Source organism: Dermacentor albipictus, chromosome 5 (assembly GCF_038994185.2).
Source record: "Dermacentor albipictus isolate Rhodes 1998 colony chromosome 5, USDA_Dalb.pri_finalv2, whole genome shotgun sequence".
NCBI lineage: Eukaryota > Metazoa > Arthropoda > Arachnida > Ixodida > Ixodidae > Dermacentor > Dermacentor albipictus.
In genome coordinates, this window is record NC_091825.1 from 55608041 (window position 1) to 55633315 (window position 25275).

Here is a 25275-nt window from a genome sequence, read left to right on the forward strand (position 1 = left end):
AATTACTTGAGTATCTCCAAGCAGTGGCAAACATCATTTTGGTTCTGTCCTGCTATGTAGCATTTGCATATTTTCTAAAGTTTAACTCAAGTGAAACATCCTGCATCGTATCAGTGGCGTCATCGGTGAGCAGACGACGCACGCTATGCTGGCGCCATCTGGCAGGCATCGTCGCCGCAGAGCTCGTCTTGCGCGGCACAACGCCTTTCTTCTCACGCTTTCGCCATACCCTCCTCCTCCGCTTTCCTCCTCGTGCTCTCTTCGCTGTCGCTATCTTTCATTCTCCGTTGCGCTCCGCGTTCGCTCTTTGATCCTTCGCTGTACTCGTTCGCTCGGTTAAGCCGAGGACGCCGAAGGCACCCGACTCTCACCGTAGGAACGGGCGCCCAAGAGCTGCGCTCTAAAAAAATATGAAGAAAGAAAACGCACAGCTATTTTTTCAGCTCAAACCGTGCGTGCCCCGACCTGCGACAACTGGGACAGATTCTCCCGAAGATCGCGGAAATCGGCGATCAGCATAGCGAGTCCGACCCCGCGGAAGCGCAAAACAGGAACTACTACCCTGCGGAAGCTCTGTTCGCCACTTGCTCTTTTTCTTCGAATATACATATAGTGCAACGATGGCCTCTGGTTTCACCTGTCTTCGGAAGCAGCGCGAAGTTCAGGTTTTGGTTCTGTACATGACCGCATTCGATGCGACTACAATGCTACGCGGCTTCACTCCTATACATTGCACCGGTTCCCGAAAACCCTCTTGCCCCCAAATGGCATCCGAGCAGTCCCCAGCGGCGGCGGCGGTTTCTCGAAGGTACCGCCGTGAAGCACAGTACGGGGCCGCGGCAAGGAGACGTGATCGATGCACGAAACACGATCCACTCGTTGTAACTGTATGTACACACACGGGGCACCCAATGCTATACAATGAGCTTCGTCTGCGGAACAATGCAGCCGGCGTATCGCGGGAGCAGCCCATTGGAGGGGAGAGAGAGAGAGCGGAAGACCGGCGACGGGGCGTCCACGTGCTACCAGTGAGGCCCCACACGCATTCTTGTACTCTCTCGCTAGGTTCTTACGACTTCTCTCCGTGCGTATTTAAAGCCCCTTTAAAGTAGGGGCTTTATGCGTATTGACCCTTTCGCGGAGTAGTTCACTCTAGAGAAACGAGATGGCGCTTCCGGCGGCGCGATTCACGTTGCCTCGGCGAAAGCGCACGCATACGCAACCATTACCTCTTCTGCCCTGCTTCTGCGCGATAAGCTGTCGGAAATGCAACTGTGTTTTCGCTAACGCACTGTGCTCCATTTATGCTGCAAAATAAGGAGCGGTGGAAACGTGTGCAGTAGCTGGCTGCAAAAATTGCGACTGGCATTTTTTTCTAAGGAATCAAATGAATCTGCGTCCAAGTTCACGGACCGCTGCTAATAGTGACTGCCCGTGTTGCCGGCTCTTCGCAATGCACGGCTTCCCTCGAGGATTAAAGACGTTCGCTCATCCGCCAGCCTTGCAAGGCCAACCTCCGAAGAAGAGACTTCAACCCTGGAACGTTTGCACGAGCCAGGACCGCTCGTTATACGGTGACAAAGGATGTAGCACCGCTTCTCGGCATATAGTAAGTTTCTCGTGCGCTGTGTACGTACATCCATGCCAACTCGCACGCAAACTTACGCCCGCTCTATCGTCAACGTATCAAGAAATAATGAATTGACGCATACTTGACATCTGAATCAAGGCGTCGAAGCATGGGTGATGGCGATTACACCGACAGCACACTAATGTTCGAAGCTGAATGTTTCGTAACGCCCCACAAAGTAAGGGAGTGACTAGCGATAATACGTTTTGGCTACAAGCTATTACAACGTACAGAACATCTAGGTTACATGCCTTATGTCCAGCAAGTACAAATCTATCGCAATTGAGCACACCGGCGGGCGATCAGGCACAAAACAAACAATCGGATAGTGACCGCCCGGGGAACCTTACAATTTAGTAACGTCACAAGCCGCTCCTTAAAGTATTTGCTAAATAAACAACGAAGAGCTAAACACCCTGATACTGATTCAGTTCATAAACGGAAAGTTATAATAGCTTAATGGGAATACAGTTTTAGCCCTGCTTTCATTAAAAGCCCAGTATGCGTTGCAAGCGCCGTTTGGACAACGCGTAATGAGCTCCGAAAATGCTTACGTATCCGTTGAAACTGTAGCCAAAGTTTCGCGTGTCGTCTACCCAGTCACCGTCTGTACGATATCTGGCGCAACAGAGGTTTGCAGAGCCACATGTGCCTCATGGCCACTGTAAACACGGAGGCAGCTGAGGCAAGTAATGGGCGCGTCACCGCGCGATATAACATGGCGGCGCCAACGGGACCGCCGTGAAAAGGGTCAATATATCGCCTCAGTCTTTTCACGTCACGCCGGAGAGCGGGCGTGCACCTACTCTACCGGTAGTTTACCGGCCGACACGTACACATTACAATGTCTCCCGCGCTCCTCAACGGATGCTCGAACAGGACATCCCCTTCTGTTCCCGCGCCTCATCAAGCACTGGTTGTTCGCTGTAAGCTACGGACGCGCACGTCACCCTGTGAGCCCGGAAACCGGAGGTGTGGAAACCACCTGCCTCCTCCCCTTTCCCGCGCTCGAGTGCGTGCCCAAAACCCTGAAAAGAATTCCTGGCTCCGTGACTGCCGGAAACAGTCTCGTAACTCATTAGCAGCTTTATATAACGCGCAAACAAGCAAATGTCAAGGCGCGAGGGCATCGCAGAACGTACCATGACAGACACAACGAGCCTGTATATACGCTTGCACTACTTCCCGGAACGTTTGGTTTAAAAGGCCATGGCTTTGTTCGCAGTATATAGAACAGCACTGCCGATCTTCACACGTCTCGCCGACTTCAAGGCCAACGACACCCAGTGGGAAAATTCGAGTTGAGGAGAAATGCGAAGGCTATGGCTGCCGCCTGCTGGCTTGCCGACGATGCATCGGGACTCGCGATAGCCCCCAACAGTGGTTGCCGCGGACATTTCGGCTCACAGGAAACAAACCTTCACAACAAATAAGAAAAAGAAAAGAAAAATTCGCGCAAGCCAGGGATTCACGTGTCACCGTACTAACGGGTCACAGCTGTCAACGGATATTGGCAACGCTGTCGAATTAACACTGCTCAAGGCGGGACCTGCCCTACTGCGCTGCTCGCTCGTCTCCTACACGAGGGGGCCTTCAACTGTGGGACACTGTAGACGTCGCGGTGCTTAGCGAAAGCAGCGGACGGAGGAGGAGGAGGAGGAGAGAGCCGTAGCGGTCGAAGAAGCGCAAATGGGGGAGAGGTGCGCAACGGGGACGTTCGTTCGTCGGGCATCTGCGAGGTGCATACGTGTCGTCCCACCGCCAGCAGCTGCGCTCGCGTCGCACCGGCGACAACAGGCTACGAACACACACACGCGCGCGAGAGAAAAAGCGCGCGCACGAACACGCACGCCACAGGCGCACAGATCGGACGGCATCGGCGGCGACGAAGCGAGCACGAAAACAACTCGATTAAAAATAGCCCCCCCCCCCCCACACGAGAAAAAAAGAGAGAAAGCAAGCGCATTATGGACAGCGGAGAAAAATAACAGTCAAAGCTGTTTTTCTCGACCTAGGCCCTGCCCTATGTGTGTGAACGCGTTCGTGCGTGTGTGTGTTTAAGAGACAGCGAGCGAGAAAGAGAGACCAAGGGGGAAAAAAAAAGAAAGAAGATACGCTCATAAGCACAACAGACGCCCGACACACGCTCACTACGAATTGCCGTCTATGAGGCTGCGGCAACGTGGCAGACGGCAATATGACACGCTCTGGAAGGGGGCACGAAGCTACATATACGTAGTCATCTAGGTTATCCGCATTATAGCACTTTGCTATAATACGGTAAAGCGCACCTCTGTTTAGCGCGCAGTTAGCAGTGGCGCAACAACGGGGGGGGGGGGGGCCTCGGGTGCAAAGGGCCAGTAGGGTGGGAAGGGGGGGGGGGGGTGTCATATACGTCTGAAAGCACCCGGAAATCGTTGACATCGTCGACTTCTTCGACTAAACACGGCGGGAAGGGGGGGGGGGGGGGGAGGGTGACATAAGACCTATGGGCCCCGGGTACCAGACGACCTAGATACGCCACTGGCAGTAAGACCTGTTGATGTTGTCAATGGCTGTATCTTATTCTCGCAACAATTATTATCATTCTCATGGGCCGTATCCGCACAGTGTAGCGCGTGTGTTGTTTTCCTGTCAATGAACGTTTGAACAAGCTTCAATTATCCGCTGAAAGGCAACTTGCGCTTCGGTTTATCTCAAGGAAGTGAACTCTTTGGAGCTAGCTTCTCGTACCAGATAACGGAAAGCTTACGTTCTTAATGAGCCACTCTCATCAATTGTCTTCCTGTTTTAATTTTTTTCTCTCCCACACTCGGAATGACCGAGGCTTCACTAACTTAGACTTTGCGTTGCACTTGCACCGATCAAGCAGAACTGTTCGTCTGACGTATGCATATAAAAGAAAAGGAAACAAAAGAAGAGACTAACAGTATAGCCCCTGGTGTACTCTTGTAAGCCAACGTAGATCAAAAGTAGTACGTCAACAAAGAAATGGCTTTTCAATGCGACATACACTGGGCGCTTCTTGCACCGGAAATACCTGGACAAACACCGCAGATTGCGCTTGAACGAGAACGACGGTTGCCCTGGCTATGAACATGTATTTATCGAAGTGGACGTTTTATTTTTTGTAGTGAGGAAGGGGAAAATAGACTTTACAATGTTGCCATTTCAGCATCACTCCTCTCACGGCAGGAATAGAAGAATCTCATGGGTTAAGTTGAGAAAGTACAGTCAGAAAATTAAGGTGTGTACATGTGCATATACGCTAAGGCAGTAAATTTGGCAACGTCTTTGTGTTTTGTATGTGTGGGGGGTGTTACGCTACCCCCCCCCCTTTTTTCCCCTCCCTGTTGAATGATCCCCACTTCTGATGCTCAGTGACGGTGTGCGGACGGACGGAACGATGGTTTGTTGTACCTCGAAGCATTACTGTACACGGTTCTCCAAGTCATGATCACCTGTGCTGTTAATGTTCTTAGTTCATAAATAAACTTCCCTTTGTACTCTTTTCGAAACAGATTATCTTGTTACAAATGAAACATTGATTCGCCTATATCTACACTCTAGAAAAATCCGAGGACACCTAAGCACTTCTTATGAGTCGTGAATGCGATTTGAACGCCGCTGAGCAGACCCGAGTTTTCCGCTGCCGCCATGATGTGAAAGATGCCCTGTGCTTCTACGTAGATTGCACGTTCCAGACGGCAAATATTGTGCATTCGGCTATCGTACATGTCTGTTAGATCGATGCTTTGTGTGCCATCATGCGAGCTTTTCATGACCCTTTAGTCTTCCCGTTTTTTAAGACACAGATACAGCGATCGCGTGCGCAAGCTTGCTTTTCTTGGTTCATTTCGCTAAATCTGTCGAGCTCATCGCTATATATATGCATAGTAAGCAGGTGGATCTCGCTTTTCAGGTGAGTGAATCTTGTGCGCGAGGAAGCACATCATATCGCATGTGGTTATTTCACGCTGGTAGCTGGGGTGGTATACAAATGGAACTTAATTGGCCAATTATCCCTTCTGCTGCCAAGTTCGAGCGTTTGCTTTTTGATGTGCAGGACTAGGAGAAACCGTACAAGCGACTTTGCTTCAGCTTAAATTTCAGCAAATTCAGCTTAAATTTAGCAGGCAATGGCCTAGCTAAATTACAGCGTTTAAATTAAATGACACGAGGAGCGAGGGCGCGCCGTAAACTGCGAGTTGCAAGCACGTTCTAGGCGCCCAGGCTGCTATTCTGCTCAGCAAGTTCTTGTGGCTGTGCCGTGTTACGGTCAGCCAGAGTGGGAAAGTGACTTTCCAGACTCTCTTGTCGCACTGCGACGAATCGCTTCGTGAAGCTAACAATGTGTCCCCCTCGGACAGACCAGCGGCGACACCAAGGTGAGACACGTTTGCCGAATAGAGTGATGGTTGATGGATGCCACAGTACCTTCAGACTGGGATACATAGCGCAAAAAATGACACGGGGACAAGCAGAACACAGGACGCTTGTCCCTGTGTCATTTCTTGCGCTATGTATCCCAGTCTGAATGTATCCCACCAACACGCCCAAACTTCTTCCCTGCCATAGTACCACCGACTCCGATGCTGGCACCATGAAAATCCAGCAATAGTGCGTTCTACGCCGCTCCCTCGCGGCCACTGCTAGCCGCCAAGGCCGTTTCACAGACGCACCAGCTAAATAATGGGCCATCCCAGGAACCAAGACGCGCCAATTGAGTCAAGCGTGACAACCCCTCTATAAATCAAAGATGAGCCTGTTGGCTTCACCGCATTAACTTTTTTTTTCTTTATCGACGTCTACGGCAGATTTCCCTTCCACAAAAACTACGTCATTGTCCGACATGGCGGAACCCGCTTCAGGCCGAAAGGGTAGCCTCTGCTGAACCGTTCTCCCCCGCCTCCACGGGAAGTGAATGGTGCTGCACACTTTCGCTACCCATCCTGTCACCTCGACATAGCAAAATCCGGCCGTTACCTGGGCGGCCGTGTTGAGGTTGGTTCTCAATATCGAGGGAAGAAAGGCTATAGCTTTGCAGTGTAACACACAGGCGACGACTGTCTTGGATTGGCGCGGCTTGCAGGCGGCAGGCGCACTCCACTGGCGGCAGCTCGCGCCTTGAAACGATTGAGACATACACCGACGTACGCACACCCGCGGACGCGTCGAAACGGCGATAGGTATAAGGGCGCGAAATATAAACAATCGACGAAAAGGCAAAGGCACACGTCCGGCGTTCGACGCATCCGAGTGCTACTGCACGACGCTTAATGGCGCAGACGTTCACGCATTAACATTTTTGGACCCTTCCGGCTCTCCTTTCCTCGCTATACAAGTTGATCTCCATCACCCATTCCGGACCTGTCCTCGGCTGCGACAGAACCGAGAGTACGTACGCTGCTAGGGACACTCAGGCGCACAGAGCGCTGCGCTTGTGGCTACACCCTCAGCCTGGTCCGGACATTCACGAAACATTATTCGAAAGCGTACTTCCGTATGCACGCATGAGCAACTTAGCTCACAATCTCTAAAAACTCGCAATCCTTCCAACCCAACCCATCTCCCTTACATCCACGTGGTTATTACCAAAGAGTGACTTAAGAGTGACCGTACCTTAAGAGCAAAATAAACATATTAAGCAAGCAAGCAGAAGCTGCTGTCTTGAGACGATTGAAACGGTCATTGAGGTAGCAAACCCACGAACCTGTCTCAGGCTTGTCTTGACGTTAGCTTGGATTGGCATTGCTTCAGGTAGCACACGCAAATACGTATAGTCATTCGAATGCCATATACCCGCAAACCTATTTGTTACTTCTCCCACTTATGTCACCCAGTTGCCGCAGCCTCTGATGTAGCCTACTAGTTCGGTTCAAAAACTAATAGTCCTCCCCCCCCCCCCTTTTTTTTTAATGCTACGTTTGTGGTTTACGTATGTTTCAAAATGTTGGTAGTCCTGCGTGACGTAACAAACCGGCAATAGCATGTGTGCTGGCAGAAAAACGATAAACAATGTACGGGATATACATTACATTGTGTATGTCAACATAGATACTTACAGTAGATCTTACTACGCGATGCCAGCCGCCCTCTAAGTCACGGTGTGACGGCATTCTCGCGTGCCGCGCACCGCTTGAAACTTCCGCGCCAAGCTCGTGACGTCACGGTGACGTCGATTGTTCGGGAATCCCGCAGATTGCGGAACGTAACTGCTCTTCACCGTGTACACACTCTTACGTTCTGCGACTCGTGGCAAGCGATCGATTGCGCGCGCGTTGCATAAACCAATACAACTAAACGGGCCTGTCGAACCTGTAGTATCGGCACCATTTTTTTTTTTTTACAGGGTTGCGCAATTTACACGGCTGCCGCAACGAAACGATCGCGCGGTTGAACAGGCGCGCGCGTGCGAGCAAGAACAAAAAAAAAAGACAGAAAAGAAAAGGAAAGTCGAGGAACCAGCTATGTGCGGAACTGATGACGATCGACGCTACGGAAAAGAGGGAAAACATTTCTTGATGAAGGGAATGCTTGCTGCATGGACACTGTAAATTTTCTGAGAATCGCAAGCATCGCTCACAGAAGTGCGCAGCACCTGCCCTCAGAGACTCCACGCTCCATGGCGCAGTTTCCGAGAAACGGGGATATATTCGCGTCCGCTATGACGTCACGGAAATTGGCGAACTTAACTCGCCGGAGCGTGCATACAACTTCTCCATAGTGGCTTTTGCGTGAATGCGACACGTGGGGCAGGGCATCGCTTTCCCAGCGCATGCATCGCAGTCATATGAATGGCGGCAATACGCGCTAAGAAGGCGTATCGCACTGATGCGACATGGGGAGGGTAGGCCGAGGCGGTATACACGGTATAAGTATAAACACTGGCGTGTCGCACTGAGGGAGAGAGACGGCTGCCGCCGCGTGCTCCCTTCCACTCAACGGCGGAATGCAAATCGCCTGAAACAGGTTTCGGTTTGTTTCAGGTTGTTTGAGGCGAGGGAAAGTGCGCCACATGCAAACGTTGTGGCACTGTGGTGCGCCAAAGAATGCGACACGTAATGCGACATTTTTGTAAAGTAGGTCAGGAGTGCATTTGCCACTGTATTATTTAAGCTGCAACTGACAAAACTGGTAGCTTCTTCAAAGCGACAGCAACACGTCGCGTTGCGCTAAAGCTATTCGCGACACATACGCGCGCGAGGGAGGTGCTGTTGCGCAGGAGAAACAGCACCCCGGCAGTTGCCAGGCGCCCCGCAACGCTGGCGCGATGAAGAGCGCCGCTGCAGTCGTCCCACCCTATAATGGGGCGTCCGAAATCGAAATGAGACCGCAAAAAACCGTCGGCTTTCGTTGCTGCAAGTTTTACTGTGCGTGTCGCTCAGACCGCTGAAGGCACCAGGGTCTAGCCGGTACATGCCCGCGGCTCCTCGGCTGCAGGAACTGTTGGCGGCTCCAACTAAATGCTCGCCCCCTAGCGGCCGCGCCGAGAAGCAGCTCATCCAGGTTAAAGCTTGAAGCGAAAGAAGGCATCCTATCGCGGCATATGCGCTGAATGCCTCGTAATTCTCAAATCGTCGTGATGCAGCTGCGTACAAGCTCGAAAATGAAAAAAAAAAGAACGGATGTCGGGAGACTTGTTGTGTACCATTATGCGCGCGTCATCGCGGTGGAAAGACAGCAATGTATGATTTCATCTTTTCGCGAAGGAAGCAGGCGACGCGCATCGGAGAGCGACTTGCGTAAGGAACTTCGCATTGGGAGAAAGGTGACGACTGATACTGTGCCGATCTGTTCGAAACACTTGACTCGGGACTTCTTTCTTCCCGGCGAGCAGAACATTCCTTTCAATATTCTGCAGGCGTTTGAAATCGCGCAGCGTGCTTTGTTCAGGCAGGCGCTTTAATAAACTATAGTGATGTACGTTAATGAGCTCCATTTGGTTTTGTTCGTTTATAGCTTTCTGCTCCGGCACTAGTCTTACTAATGCTTTAAGCAGCAGGAATGTACAGCTAATGTTCTTTTGTCTGCAGGCACGGTAGCAAGAATGATAAATGCCTCGGATCTGTAGTTGATCACGACACATGTTATGCCGCGAGGTGACAAATCATTTTCGTAGCATGCTTCAGTTTAGCGGTGCAAGCAGAAGACGCTGTTTTCTCATTCAACGCGTTAAATTGACAGTTTGTTTGCCCGCAAGAAATTTACCATTTTGTGTAATTGCAATAATAGTGCTTTCCGCAGTATAGTTATCGGCCGATTCGAACATCTAACGTGACTTCTGCGTTTGATTTACGCAGGATTAGCCGGATCGATTAGATAAGTTTAGCATGTCCGCATAATCTATTACCATTCACGGTAAACCGGGTTGCAGGAGACGCGAACGGCTGTAGCAACGCTTGTAGCGCCATAGTGGGACGCTTTGCACAACCACGACGCCTGAGAAACGTTCTTGTTTCTTCGTGGAAGCAAATTTAGAAGAAAAAAAAACAATGTTAGCGATCGCGTCGCTGCCGACGCTTTACACCAGCAGCTAGATAGAACATATTTGGTCAGCTGAATAATAGCTTTGCTTCCCTTCTTTCCTTCTGGATAAAGTGTGCGGCGCCAGAGGGCGCCACCATGCAACGCGGCTGCTCGCGTCTACGTCACCGGTAGCCCGGTATACCGTGAATAGTGATGCGTTTATAAGGAGAAGCTAAAACTCTGTATTAGCGCATAACACACGGTACAGCTGACACGGAAACCTGGCGGTGTTCAAACCCTGCGACAGAGTGTAGTATAAGATAACCTTTTTTTTATGCGAAGCAAATTACTAGAGCTCAACCCAGCTCCTCAGGCGCGGCGGTGTCGCCTTCAATACCACGTGACACCATGACGTCACGACAGAGGAGAAACGGGGCTCCAACTCGCGCCGTCGCTCGCGGCGTCGCGGTGGTATGTAAGCAGCTGCGCTTGCCTCTGCTAGACACTCACGAGGTGAGATGCCTCCTCGAGACAGAGCTGCTCGTTGGAATGAGAAGCGAAGGTTGCGGCGTGCCACAGAGACTGTTTCTAGGTGGATTTGCTACGGCGCAGCGACTACGCGCCCCGCATCGGACGCGGTGAGCGTCGAGCAGCGCAGCGTTCGGCGCGACAACGAAATATGCGCCTGAGCAAGCGCCGCACGCCTGAGCCGACGCCGACGACACCGGCTTTTCTGCGACACGAGCTCCTTGACGCTGTCGCGTTAAAATAAAGGCTAGTATGCTTCGCATCCTGGGCTTAACCTTAGCTAAGCCACAGCCAGTTTTTTTCTTCTCTTTCTCTAATGATGTTCCTGATTCGTCATTGCGCGTACTTAAAATTTGTTTTTATCGTTGTCTGAAGACAGTTGCACATGCTTGACGTTGCGGCTCGAGAAAATTGAAAACGCCTAAAAAGAGAGAGAGAAGGAAGAAAAGAGAGACAGAAAGAAGCGTTTAAATTGCAGTTCAATGATCATTTTGTCAAGGCGGTTACTTGAATGTCATTATGTTCTAATTCACGGCATATAGGTGTCCTTATAGGGCAAATGATTAGCACATCAAATATACCCGCTTTAAAATATCAAATAGCTGCATTCAACAGAACTGATATACGTTGTAGAATTGCGAATCGCGAGCCAGCCATTGCACGTTCTTGTTGTATTTTTCAAAGCTGCCTTAGTGTTTAGAAACATCGCACACTGCATAAATCAACATAATTCCTGCTTTCACATTTTGTAGTTTTATTTATGCGGCGCACTTCCATTTAAATTTATTCGTGTAATTGCCGAATGGGAGCGTTTCTTTGGCTCATGTGCAAGTGAATAGGCTGTATTCACGATCAATTACTTTCTGGAATTAATCGCTTTTCGATGATGGGAGCAAGTGCGCTTATGTCTGCAGATAATTACGAAGTCAACCATAACTTACAGAAACGTGTATATTCCGCTTAAAACTGTCGGAAAAAAAGATTTTGCTCTTACCGCTGCACTGTTCTTGTTCAAATTCCGCAGAAAGATCGCATTTTGGGGTCTACGTGTAAGACTCGGCACAGTTAAAAAAAAGATTTACAGTTGCCTTCGTTAATGGAGGTGCTGGCTGCTGCAGCGACAGCCAAGCATAAAATTGAGTCGCCGCCTGCCGGCAGCTGCAGAAAGCGGTCGTTCAGGGAGAGTTTCCGCCTATTCCGGAGGAGCGGGCAACGCGCGACAACCCTCTTTGAACGGCCACTTTCTGCAGTAGCCGGTAGGCGGCGACACAATTTTATGCTTGGTCGTGGCGGCAGTAGCTTGCACCCCCACAGACGTAGATAACTTCGCATTTTAATGCAAAAGCATTACATGGCTCATGAGGCGGAAAATCCGGCGTTGATGCGACTACGCCATGGTCCAAAAAGGCTACGAACTCTCAATCTTCGGCGGGAGTCAAACCCACGAAATTTGGTGCTAATTGAAGCAAAATCAACACACTCGAACCAACGACATTTGGTGGGAGTCACGACCTTTGGTAGGAGCCAGACCCACGACCTTGCATTCTGCGCACCATGTGACGAACACCGTCGGTCAGGTCGCTACACTTCTGCTGACGTCGCCGCTCGAGTCACGTGACTCCGCCAGTGGCCCCCCTGACGTCGCCGAGCTTCGGCCGACATGGCCCCAACGCTTTCGCATTCGTCCACGTAGGAATATCTAAGTGCCCCTTGAATTTTTTTCCCTTAAAAATCCAAGTAATTAACTCCGCCGAGTGCTACAGTGAACGACGTAGTCTCCAAAAATGCGACCTTTCTGCTAAATTTGAGCAAGAACAGTGGAGCGCAAAATCTTTTTTTTTTTCTCGAACATTTTAAGCGAAATATGCCCGTCCCTGTATGCAAGACAGGAAGTAGCTGCGCGTCTGTGCGAATACCTTTCCCGCGCTGGGTCGCCACACAACGGCGCCTTTGCGCAAAGATTCGGTTAAACGACAAGCTAGCACTTGTACCACATTTCCATACCGTCGGCATGCGCGCGTATTTCTTCAAGATTCGCGAAGATCGTGCTGTAATAACGTGTCAAAAAAATTCGGAGTACGTTCAAGATTCGCCATTAAGAGCGAAGCGCGATAGTGTTCAAAGATCCCCGACTGCTTCTCACGATTCCCAGCCACTGCAGCGTAATGTTTGCCGGAAAACGCTCGCGGCAGAGGCGAGCGCCATCTGGAAGTGTTTCAAGGAAGCGGGAGCGCGGCTCCGTGGACTGAAGTGCGCAGATGGCGGGCGCCGTTTCCGGTCTATGCCTTGCAGAAACGCTGGAAAAGTGGTTTGTTTAAGTTTTCCCATAACATAATTACGTTTTATCGTACATTCAAATTACAGTCCGAGAGCTATCATGTCTCTAGGTAATATAATAATATTTGGGGTTTTACGTGCCAAAACCACTTTCTGATTATGAGGCACGCCGTAGTGGAGGACTCCGGAAATTTCGACCACCTTGGGTTCTTTAACGTGCACCTAAATCTAAGCACACGGGTGTTTTCGCATTTCGCCCCCATCGAAATGCGGCCGCCATGGCCTTTGTCTGTAGGTTGTGTGTAAGTTGTAGTTTACGATTTTGCCACGCATTTTAGCTTGAGAAACACAACTAGTTCAGTGAATTCCTTGCGTCACATGAACGGTCTGGGTATGTGTGGGTTCGAAAACATTTTTGCCAAACGCGGGCCGCCAGAATCTCCATGACACGGGCTGCTTATGCGGTTAGCAAACAATCGATTTGCAAAGTCGGAAAGCCGTTTGGAGCTACAAGGGCGATGTTTATAGGCAAATTCAGGCACTCAGTTACGGTGGCTAGAAAAGAACTCAGTCAGGGAAGAAAGAATAAACTAGGAGGGAGGGCAACGTGACAACCACGAAGCATATAGTCATAAAAGAAATGTAGAAGTATAGGCGCTAGTAACGTGATAGGCAAGCGGTAGATTCTAGTCGGCCCGATTCGGTTGCGTCTGCTGCGGAGGTTTTGGAATAGACGCATGGTAGGCGTCACAAACGCACGCTGACGTTAGTGAAGGTTCAAGTGTGTGACGCAGTCGAGTCCTCGTTAGGTAACGCACGGCGTACCACCACACGTTACGTAGATGCGGCTCGCCGCTCGAACAGCAGACAGGCACCAAGGCTGTAGCGAACGACGGTGTCGGGTAACCGGCTTTGTGCCGAACCATCTCCGAAGACCACCACAAGGACGACTGGTTGCGTTTCGGTGCGGTTTCGGGGAAACGAGGAAACCTTTCGTCCTGCTAACGTGCGCAGGCAACCGAACCACCCTTCCGAAGGCGATTTGTCGCTTTTGGGGACGTCTTCTAGGGAACAATAAGGCCTCTCCCCCCTTGCAAACATGTACAGGCTATCAAGCGAGCGTCCAGGGTCTGCTTTTCCATCGGAAACAAATTCGTCGCTTCTTGTGCCCAAGGAGGGACTGGCGAGCCGACTGGCTAGAATACATTCTACATAATGCATAAATTCCGTCCATTTGTTTTATTATAGCGAAAATGGATCCCCGAGGCGTGTCTCAACAGCGTAACGACGTCGCACCATGCAATCTTACAAAATAGTGCACGTAAATCTGGAGACAAGGCGACGACTTCGGCATTCAGAGTGTAGACTAATCCTATTTATTTCACTCGAAACAAAAGACGCACAGAAGAGGTTTTTACTAAGTGAGAACACGACAAAAAAAGTGTCCCGCAATACATCTCGGCTCCTTCTAGGTGCAACACAGCGGGACAAAAATTAACGAGAAAATACGCACAGCAGTTTACGGTGCACAACAGGTGATTTAACGAAAGATATGCAAGGAGTGCGTGGGGAAAATAGACCATGCTGGGGCGTTCTGGACGGTTTTCAAGGCGAGGGAGCTGGCAACTCCACTAAACACGGCATTACGAGCAAGTGACGCCTTGAAAATTATTTCATCGTGGGTCAGACGCCCCAGCTTTTCTCCGCGTTTCAAGGCAACGCATCTGAAGCGAAGAATGACGCGCGCGGTAGCAAAAAAAAAAAAAAACTCGTTATTTCTTACGTGCATCCATGCGCCACTAAGAGTTACACGTACCAAACAACAATCTCGAATAATCCGGCAATCATGCGGGCCGAATTCTACCCAAGAGGCAGCGCCCACATGTTTTCCGGAGAACGGGAGTAGCGGCGTCACAGGAGGTTGACCTGCCGAGTATAGCTGAATCACGTGACGCGGCTATTGGGCGCCCGTTTCTGCGTCGAGCGTAGGCGTAACCGAGCGAACGACCACAGCGAAGGATGAAAGAGGGGACGCGAAGCGCAGCGGGGGTATGAAAGACGGCGAGAGCAAAGAGAGTGTGAGGAGGAAAGCTGAGGAGGAGAGTGCAGTGGGAGCATGAGGAAAGCGGATGCCGCACGAGACGTGCTCCACGGCGGCGAACAGGCATGCGGCGAGCGCGTCCACCGATACCACGTATGGACACAATGCGTTGGCGATTGTGCTTCGGACCCACTGCGCATGCGCCACTTCGCCTGCACCGCCGCCACCACAGAATGCCACTCCGCGCGAGCCACGCGTTCCCGTGTTCACGCTTCCTTTAAAAAAAAATTAAATTATGGGGTTTTACGTGCCGAAACCACTTTCTGATTATGAGGCACGCCGTAGTGGAGGACTCCGGAAATTTCGACCACCTGGGGTTCTTTAACGTGCACCTAAAACTAAGCACACGGGTGTTTTCGCATTTCGCCCCCATCGAAATGCGGCCGCCGTGGCCGGGATTCGATCCCGCGACCTCGTGCTCAGCAGCCGAACACCATAGCCACTGAGCAACCACGGCGGGTGTTCACGCTTCCTTTCTGAACAATGAGCGACGAGGAAATGCTTCGTCTGCCGATGCTGCTAAACGAGCTGCCCCGGCAAAGAGAGAGAGAGAGAGAGAGAGAGATAGCGCCGCCGCCGAGAGGACCTTGACGTTCAGATGTTTTGCCATCGCGAATTCAAAACACCTAAACAGCTGCGTTCAAAATTCGAATTTTTCCTTCCTCCATGCACTCAACCAACCACGTACCCCTCGCTGGCCGAACCGTCGCACTTGCAGTTTCCGTAGGCACTAGTGCCACAGTTCTTTCTAGTAATTTTCCAGGGAGAGACTGGTGTTTAACATGACCTCCGGCTTCAACGTGGCATGTCGCGGCACTTTCTCTCGCAGGCTTTGATTCTAGAGCCCTCGCTACGCACGTACAAAATGGGTGGACGGCGCGGACTGTTTGCGTCGTCACGGCTTGCTTTGTTTGCTTTTTTTCTACCGGCTTTTCTGCTGATTGCAAAACGCGCTTCTCGCCGCAAGCATTCCGTTATTCACTCTTTCTTTCTGTGTGTATGTATCTCGGAACAGTTTGCATCGTTCAGCCAGACGTCTGACAACAGGTCAAGTGCACTGTCTCATTTTTTTTTTTTTTAGCCAATCCGACGGGGTTGAGTCAGCACAGAGGCACGCGACAAAGCGCCGGTTTGCACGCGCCTAGGTATGATGCTGCCCCCGGCGATACAGACGGGGCAAACCTCGCGACAATGTCAGAGTGGTATGGGTAAGGGCAGCCAGCGACCTTTGTGCTTTGCGATGGCTGGTTGCTTGTGAAATCTCAGCCAGAAAAGGGAAAGAAAGAAAATACATGGAGCGAGGGAAGCATCTGACAAATGAAGTTTAAAGAAGTTTAAACATTCATGAGGCTAGCCGTGACGCGTTGTGCGGCCTCCAATCGTGACCCAGTTTTGTCACGCTGCTACTCGAGATGGACAGCGCTACACCGTCTTTAGGTCTTAAGATGAAAGAAGACGCGTATACTGTCCAAGTTTCGCGACAAAACTAGGCGCATTTTCTTGTGCTTGCCTTTTAAGATAGCTTGCATGTTCAGGTTGCCCGACAACTGGCTGGAATATGTTCGTTACTTAGTTCCCCCATATTGTCAACGTGCAGCGCTGCCAGTTCCAGAAACAGTTTATAAAGAATACTAGAGTCACCTTGAAAAATGATGTATATAGGCCATTCCGAGACGAACGCGAAGAGGTGTTTGCTTCTCGAGGAAAGAGGTGGGTGGCTTGAGCACTGAACGGCGCAGGGTAATGATGGTGTATGGTGTGGAATGGTACGGTACGGTAAGGATCGTGAAATACACCACTGCGCATGGAAGCAAGGGTAACGATGAAACGTCTGATGACGACGTGCTATTTCCTTCGGCCGAGCCTAGCTCACATAGGTATCCCAGAGAAGCCGCCCCGGGAGGATTTACAGGGAAAAGTAGAAGATAAGCGAGAGCGGGCTAGGTTACACGTGGATAAGAGCAGTACAACAGATAAGTGAGTGAGTGAGTGAAGTAACTTTATTTTGGTCCAGAGAAGACGCAGGGGAGACCCCGCGCCACTCACAGATAAGTGAGGGCATGAAAGTGAACACTTTGCCCTCACTTTTTGCCGACAAAAGTGAGTGAACTTTGCCCGGAGTGAGTGAGACAGATAAGTGAGGGCATGAAAGTGCAGGTAGGGCGAGAAGAGAACGCGCTTGGGCGCTCGACCCGATCGGTCGCTCCCGAGATCCCGCTGCACACATTGGTGACCCGGACGTGATTCGAACGCGCTACAAATGAAATAAACATACATTTCTCTATGTGGGCGGTGACACGCACAATGCACTCCGACACAAAGGGATGAATAGTCCCATCCATCCATCCGTGCATTCGTTTCCCCGGCTAAGCCACTTCACTCCCTTTCCACCAGCATGTATAACTACGAGGGAAAACATGCTTGCTTTCTCCAGCCCACCAGGATGTGACATAACACATTTGAATGCTCGACGCAACAAAAACCGACAGGGTCAAAGACAGTAGCGCTGCCAAAAGATGGCGCGAAGATCGCGCGTCAGAACGGCAGGAACGAATGCTTACACGTCAGCTCATTGTCTACAGATGGCGGAGTCCGGGCACGAGTAATGACAACGGTTGCGAAAGCCTGACGAAAGCTGGTCTTTCAATGTTTGCCACCAAGCGACACAACAAAGACCTGACCCTTCACTGCAGCGTTCACGAGACAAATTGGTCTTTTTTTTTTTTTAGACAACAGCTTTCTAATAACAAGGCTATAAAAGCGAACGTGGTGTTATTGCAGGCGAGTTCCTAGGCAAGGCGGTCATACTTTGCCGCTAATAACTTGAACTTCAAAAGACTATTTAAATATATATATATATTTAGTTTTTCTGCTAGTGCTTTAGGGGCAGTCAGCTCTTGAAATGGCGAATGTGAAGGTAGTCGCACCTTAACGCAACATCGTTTTTTTTTTTAAAGAACAGGAAAATCGCACCTGATTCCGAGATATTTATCACCGTATTTCAACGGTAAATCGAGGCAATATTAAAAACCTAACACGTGCCGCAGGAAGCGCAGGAAGGGCAGCCCCGCTGTCACACCGATAACGCCCCCCCCCGCGATCACAAAGGCGCGCGAGGAAGTCGGAGACCGAACGGCTCGGCCAGTCGCGGCAGCCGCTGTGATACGGCACGTTTTGCCTGGCGAGCCACATACGTCACTGTGCGTCGATTCCGGATTTGACGGGGGCACGCTATCCCTCAAACTTCGCACGCAGACTCGTTTACGGAGCAAATTTCCCGCCCGCAAGACGCTCAGCGGGACGGACTCAAGTCTCTCGACTGCCTGCATTTGGCCTTCAATTCCGATAGCGAATATCTGAAATTTGGCGCGATGTTCTTGCATTTATAAAAAAAAAAAGTGAGTATGGCATAACTGTGACACCTTACAAGTTTGCCATATAAGGAATTGCCCTCAGGTTACTAATAAGAAAGTTAATTAACATGTATTCTGGTACTTTTCGGAGTAACTTTCCAGAGCGGCAAAGTATTTCCGTCTCGCCGTGTCGACCCCGCATTCGCAACAAGCCAGCGTTCACTATACGGTACAGACGCACACAGACTGCGTCACGCGCTGGGACCATGCACCGCCATTGCTTAGATTGAATAAACGCGCCCGCTGGCTGGACGTTGTGGCTGCTGCAAACTAAAAAAAAAAGAAACAGCACAACGATGGAACGTACGTTCGAACACACGTTCGCAGTAATCAAGCGTTCACTACATGGCCGTACCGGCAGAAATCGGGTCACAAAAAAAGGTGTACACAGACGAACACACTTCATACAATGCAGAGGCAAGAAAACGCGCTCACAGGACGTGCGGATAAACGTAACAGGCAGCGCTCTGCTTGGCCGTTCCAGCAAGCGTTCGCGAAGGGCCAGCGTTCACCGCCGTGCGGGACGAGCGCGCGTAGCATATGGTTGCTCGGGAAAGCGCGCCGTATACTCACTCCCAGCGGGCACTGTCCGCAGTGGTAGCAGCCACAGCAGCCTCCATTAGTCATCCACACCGGGGCCGTCGCTGCCCCCGTCACGTGATCGCCGTTATCCGCCAGCTGAACGGGTTTGCCGCGAGACGACCTCCAAGGTCGGCTCGCCACCTCGCCCTCGTCGCGCGGCCGAGAACCACTCGGGAAGAGGACCGCCGCGGCCTCCGCCCGCATTTTCGACACCGCGTTCTCGGACGGCGGCGTTCGCGAAACCAGAGGCGGCGGCACGGGCCACCACCGTGTTCTTTCTTATCACCGGGGAACAATAGCTCGCAGGCACGCACGCACGCACAGAGTCCACGCGCTCGACTGACCGATCGCCTTTAGCGGGCGAACAGCTGTTGCGTTCGCGAAGGAGCGAAGAGACAGGGAGAGAGAGAGAGCAATAAAAATAAATAAATGCGACCAGCATCTCACGCAGCTTCGCTCGCAGAAGATGCCACAGACTGCGCGCGCAAAGGAAGTATACGTAAGCGCTACGTCGCTCTACGCATTCTCTCTCTCTCTCTCCTCTCTTCCGCCTGCCTCGCTACAGCCGGAGCGATACCGTCCGACTCGTGCTCCGCGAGCGAGCGCTAGTCGACCGATCCACAGCTCACGTCAGAGAGCTGCGGAGTTGCCGCGCCTGCCATGTCGCAACCTTCTCTCTCTCTCTCTCCCTCCTGAGCCGTTGTTTTTATATACGTATATATATCTACCCCCTCTGGGCCCTCGCGCCTTCCTCAACCCGTCCCGCCTCCACCGGAACGCGCACGTGGAAAGGTCGTCCCATGTTGCGCAACAGACATGCCGATCAAAAGAAGAGGGTTGCGCTGGCTTCACGCTGGCTCGCTGGGAATATTTCCAGACCCGACTAGTGTACGCACGGCCGCGGCTTCGCCGATGAGCAAGGCGACGACAGACTTCGCGTCGTTCTCCCTAAAGCCCCTCAATCTCCCAAAGTAGCGCCATTCACTTCTCTCCTCCTCCGCTCGGCGCGGCCTCGACGGTGGCGCCGCCGGCAGTGGGCCTGCCGTAGCAGACGACGGCTAACACGCTACGGGAGGAAATCCGCGGAAAAGTTCGTTCGAGTCCTGCGGAGCAGTTTTTTCAATCTAGATCTTGCTTTGTCAGTCGGTAACTGGCCTTAAGAATGTCGTGTCGTATTTGCGGAAGAAATAGAGAAAAGCACCATTATTCAAGGCGTATTTAAGGCGTAAAGCGCGCGCACGTTGAAAGTTCGTGTTGCTGAAACACGACACAAGCACGCGGTGTGCTCAGACACGCGAGTAATTACCAGAGTTTCAGGTTTTGACAGCGCGAAAGTATGTGCACGTGGTTTCGTAGGTTAATTTACGTACCTGCAGGATGCTTTTGTTCGGCCGGCGCGTGAGAGATTCCGACTGTCTGCGGTCAGCAATGCCTGGCAGCAGGGCCGTTTCTGTTCCGCGCCTTTTACAGATGTACGTAGCTCATGCACAGGTTGTGGTGGCCATGAGCAACGTTTTCACACATAGGCGGTATAGATAATTTTAACAACTTACCAGCATATGAAATCGTTATTTATTTATTACAGTGCAAATGGTTAGAATTTGATAGAAAAGAAAGAAGGAACTTGATGGGACAACTGGAAAGAGGTTCAGAAAATAATTATCCCCCTCCCTCATTGGCACCAGCAACACTTTTGTTGAAGTGCTAATTTTATCTCTGTATACTACGTGCGTCTGTATTCTTTTGCGTTGTAAGTTTTCACAAGGAAGCAGTGTTGCGTTAACTGGAACAGTCAAGGCACACAAGACAGAAGAAAAGTTGATTCTTGGGTTTTACATCCCAACACCACGATCTCATAAGGCACGCCATAATGGGGGCTCTGGATTAATTTGTTTTTGCAGCTGGGGTTCTTTAACGCACCCCCAATGCACTGGACACGGGCCCGTTTTGACACGGGCGTCAAAAGAAGAGGTTGGAGGAGCCGTGTCACTTAACAAAGCCGCGCGTTCTTTGCCACTTGCTCGAAGTCAGCCCAGCCGATCTTGTGAATCCACACTTTTCTTCGTTTTGCGTTGCGCCCGGCGGATGGTAAAACAAAAAGCTTTGCCGTCACTGGGTCTGTTGTGGCAACCGTAGGCGCAGCAGCACGGCATCGCAATTAAGCACTCGGCCCTAACACATTGTATAAAACTACCGCGCTCCTTCAAACCGCCTGCCGTACTTCGTCGCGGAGGCCCAAAAATGGGGGTCGCAGGCCCAAGATTGGGGGTCGCAGCGCGCTGGAAAGAAAAGATATACAAAAGCGCGGCGCCTGCTCTGCGCCGGAAAGAAAAAAATATACAAAAGCGCGGGGCCCGCTTTCACGTGACACAGATTGGCCAATGGGGGAGCGGAGGAGGCTGGGGCGACAGGAGGAGTGGAGGAGGAAGCGCCTGGGTGAGCGGGGTGGCGGAAAGATCTAAGAATGGCGCTACTTTTGGAAAATTGAGGGGCTTTAGTTCTCCCTAGCCTCTCTCCCTCATTGAAGAGCGGAGAGGGATAGCTATGCTGGTGCGTCAGGTAACGCCGCGTTGGTTTACGTCTCGGCAAACGGCGGTTACGAGCAATTCGCAAACGCGCTATAATATGCAGGGTGTACCGGCGAACTTTAGCCAGAGTTTTTTTTCTTTATTTTTTAATGCGAATGCCGCGTAGCTGGACAGAACAAAGGTAACGTCGTCTGTTGTCGGCTTGGATATAGAATTTTTCAATTCCGTTTAATTACATAGCCAATATTGATTAATCGACTTCTCTACTGTTACAATTAGGTGAGTATATCAATTAGGTGAAAAAGCGTCGGTGAGAAAACTGTAGACCGACATGAAAAAACTCCCGATACAGCTCTCGCTCGCTCAATGCGTGCCCCGTAGAAGTGTTTTTCCGTTTTTCCGGGCGTGAAAGAAGCCCGCTAATGCATGCGAAATAGTCACGCGTCTGGCAGCTCGAGTCACTTCGCGTGTATTCGCGGGCTTCCTATACGCTCCAAAAGAGCACTTTTACGTGGCACGTAATGAGCAACAGAAAGCTGCATCGGAAGTATTTTTCATGTCGCCCTACAATTTTCTCATCGACATTTTTTCATCTAGTTATAATACTTGAGAAGTCGATAATTTAATTAATTAAGAGTAATTATGTAATTACGCCGAATGGAAAAAAAGTCTATCTCCACGCGACGACAAACATTACCTTTGTTCTGTCCAGCTACGCGGCATTTGCAATTTTTTTTAAAGCTCTGTTTCAAAGCGTAAGTTCCATGAGACACCCTCTGTATGTTTCGCGCAAGCCACAATGGTCTCGGGAGACAATGCCCGCTATACACGTGGGCGAGTTGGCGACGCACGATGTTTCTATACACGTAGATTTTGTTTTTACGTCTATTCTGCGACTCTTTAGATTGCCGTCGCAGTGTGCTGGCAGGGCATCGGTTTATCTTATTTGTCTTTTGGACGGCCTCCTTGCACCTGTTTTCACCGACCTGCACCGTGATGTTAACCGACATGACTCGTACATTATTCTTCCTTTAACAATTCTAGTTACTGATATCCGATTTGTTATGCTCGCTTCCTCCCCCCCCCCCCTCTTTAAACAGTTCAGTGCACAGGCACTTATCTCCCGCGCATAGTGCGAATAAATTTTTTAGTTGTGACTTAGCGCTGTGCGCGCGTGACCTGCTCTCTTTCTCTCTCTACTCACCATATATATATATATATATATATATATATATATATATATATATATATATATATATATATATATATATATATATATATATATATATATATATATATATATATATATATCCCGTGTGTGAGCTGCAGGTAGACTGTCTCTGCACGTAGATGGACTATAATTATAGACTGACACTGCCCCCTTAACTAGAGTCACGTGACACCACATTAGTTTTTTTTTCGTTTCTTCATTTTTTTTTCTCCCTGGAAGGAGGCTGATCTACGCGACGCTCTTATCGAGCTGCGCCAGATTTCATCGCGCTGTGCGGGCCTGGAGTGCTCTACTCGTCCACCGCTTGAGTATCCAGGCGCCCCCGTCAGCCCGCAAACGCAAGCATCCTTCAGTTCGCGGACCACAGCCTCGCAGGCCGTCGATAGGTCAGCCATACGTATACAGTCGTGTTAAAGACACGGCGCACGCAGCTATGAAAGCATCGAGAAATTCAACAACAGGGGAACGCTCGGCGAGAACTGGCGTTTTCAAAATACAGCGTTCTTAAAAAATAAAGTCAGTGCGTAGCTAGTAAATTCACGCTTTTACTAGACTAAACTGTGTTTTAGTACCTTCTTATCAGTTCTGTACTGGCCAGGCGCTAGTAAAGCCAGCATAGTGCTTGTTGCCTTTACTAGCCAGGAAGGCTACTAAGTAGTTCTTACCAAGTTACTATTAAGCCGCTACCACCTCGTCTGGTCGTGGCCTATTACACGCTGCGATTGTAACAGTCTTACGCAAAATTGAGATGAACTGTAATGTCGTTCATTGTGTTGGACTAACAGTTATATGTGCGACGTTCTAGCGCACATATATACGCACACAGCAGGCTTTAAGAAATTTGTGCACGAAGCTCTGACTATTGTGCTCGCTGATGCAACATATGCTCTCACAAACTAGGGTCACCAATACTCTACAAGTTGCTCTTCGTGCAAGCATATTCTCTGAGGTGTAAACGTCGCGTAGCGCTTTGTCGTTCTGTACGTGTGTTTATGCTTATATCGCTCCATGGAGATATGAAATAAATTCTTGTCCGGAGGCAGTCCGCCCTAATGTCCTTGATAAACATACATTACGTGTGTATATATATATATATATATATATATATATATATATCTGTGTGTGTATATGTGTGTGTAAAACTAATAAATATATAGTGGTATAATTGGTGCCTTAATATATAGCGAAAGGACACGGCTCTCGCTTTTCACATAAATTTATTATTTTTTACTTTCTTATGCTTTTACAATACCATCGACTTCACGTGACAAGCGGCACCTAGAATATTGAACAGCCCCCATTGTATTGTTGGTGGTTACACATCAGTTGCGTTGGTAACTGCACTATGGCGAGGCTGCATTTAGTTAGTACTAAGTGCTTTCTTTCCAGCTTCAGCAGGCAGTAGCTACTCGCCATAATTTTACTTACTAAGAAGGCAGTGATTTTTGTGGCAAGTAACGGGTTAGTATTTAGTCAGTGAATATGACGACTTTATTTTTTTAAGAGTGTAAGAATTAGTTTTAAGAGCAAGAGTTAAGAACGCCATCTGTGAGCTGCCGCGAGCGTCGGAAGAAAGAAAAGAGAAAGAACGAGAAATGAAGTTAACAGACACTGATTACTTTTTTTTATTCTTTCTTGCTAAAACTAAAAAAAAAAACGTTTCGCGTATAAATGAGCTTATACATAGCTACCTATCTTTCTTGCGTTACCTAGCAACAAGCAAACAGCACGCTATACAACAGCCAGATGTATGCGTCATGCGCCAGACGCGCCGCCTAAAGCGAGCGAAGCCGGCTGCGCGTGTGAGCGTTGGACATGTTCGGCGACCCGTCTGCCCGTTTTTCTTTCTTTCTCTCTCTCTTTTTTTTCTTTTTCGAACTTAGCCTGGTCCGTTGGTATCCGGCGTGTTCTTGCGTTCCTTGTGCACTTTGACACGGCACCACTGGACTATCCCAAGGTGACAGATTTTGTTTGACAGTCCGCGACGCATTTCGAGCAGCTTATGGCACTTACCGAGGCGTGTGACGCAGTTGGCGAAAAACAGCTCGGCCGTCCTCGCGAAGTTAATTTGAGTTAATGACTAGTACTGGGAGATGTTTCGAACGCTTTGTGTGTGCCCCAACATTATTGTAACTTACTTCGGTAGTTTTTTTGGCCCCACTCGTCGCCCCCCGGCTTTGTGACGCAGTTAGCGAAAAGCCGTTCAGCCGTGTGACGCAGTTTCGTGTGCACTGCAAGGCCCATCTAAATATGTCGCTATGTTTGGAACGAAAACCGTGGAAGAACCTACCGCCAGAAGTATCAGTAAGTGACGCACGACTGAGGTGCGACTAAGTGAGGCGGAGACAAACAGTGAAACTAAAAAACCTACGTGAAAAACAATGTTCGAAAACTTTTAATCAGAAAACTGTCATACGAGTAAACATTCCATTTCAAATATTTTTGCTGTACTAAAACAACAAATGTTATTTTTTTCTATTTCAGAATTTATTAGTTCGTTCTTAGTGACCTGTATA

At 49.9% G+C, this 25275-nt stretch overlaps 1 protein-coding gene across 3 annotated transcripts in view; it reads right to left on the reverse strand.

Moving 5' to 3' along the window:
* LOC135913279 (sal-like protein 3) overlaps nucleotides 1–25275 on the reverse strand; it is a 142397-nt gene that overhangs the window by 36788 nt on the left and 80334 nt on the right. Inside the window, exon 1 of one of the 3 annotated variants that reach the window (XM_065445866.1) lies at nucleotides 18992–19450. The exons of 1 other annotated variant lie outside the window; for it this stretch is intronic. In XM_065445866.1, coding sequence (XP_065301938.1) covers nucleotides 18992–19204 — 213 coding nt within the window. In that variant the 5' untranslated portion in view covers nucleotides 19205–19450. Of the gene's footprint in view, nucleotides 1–2184; nucleotides 2208–18991; nucleotides 19451–25275 lie in introns of those variants that run through there. One more of the 3 variants, XM_065445868.1, reaches the window with a different exon arrangement.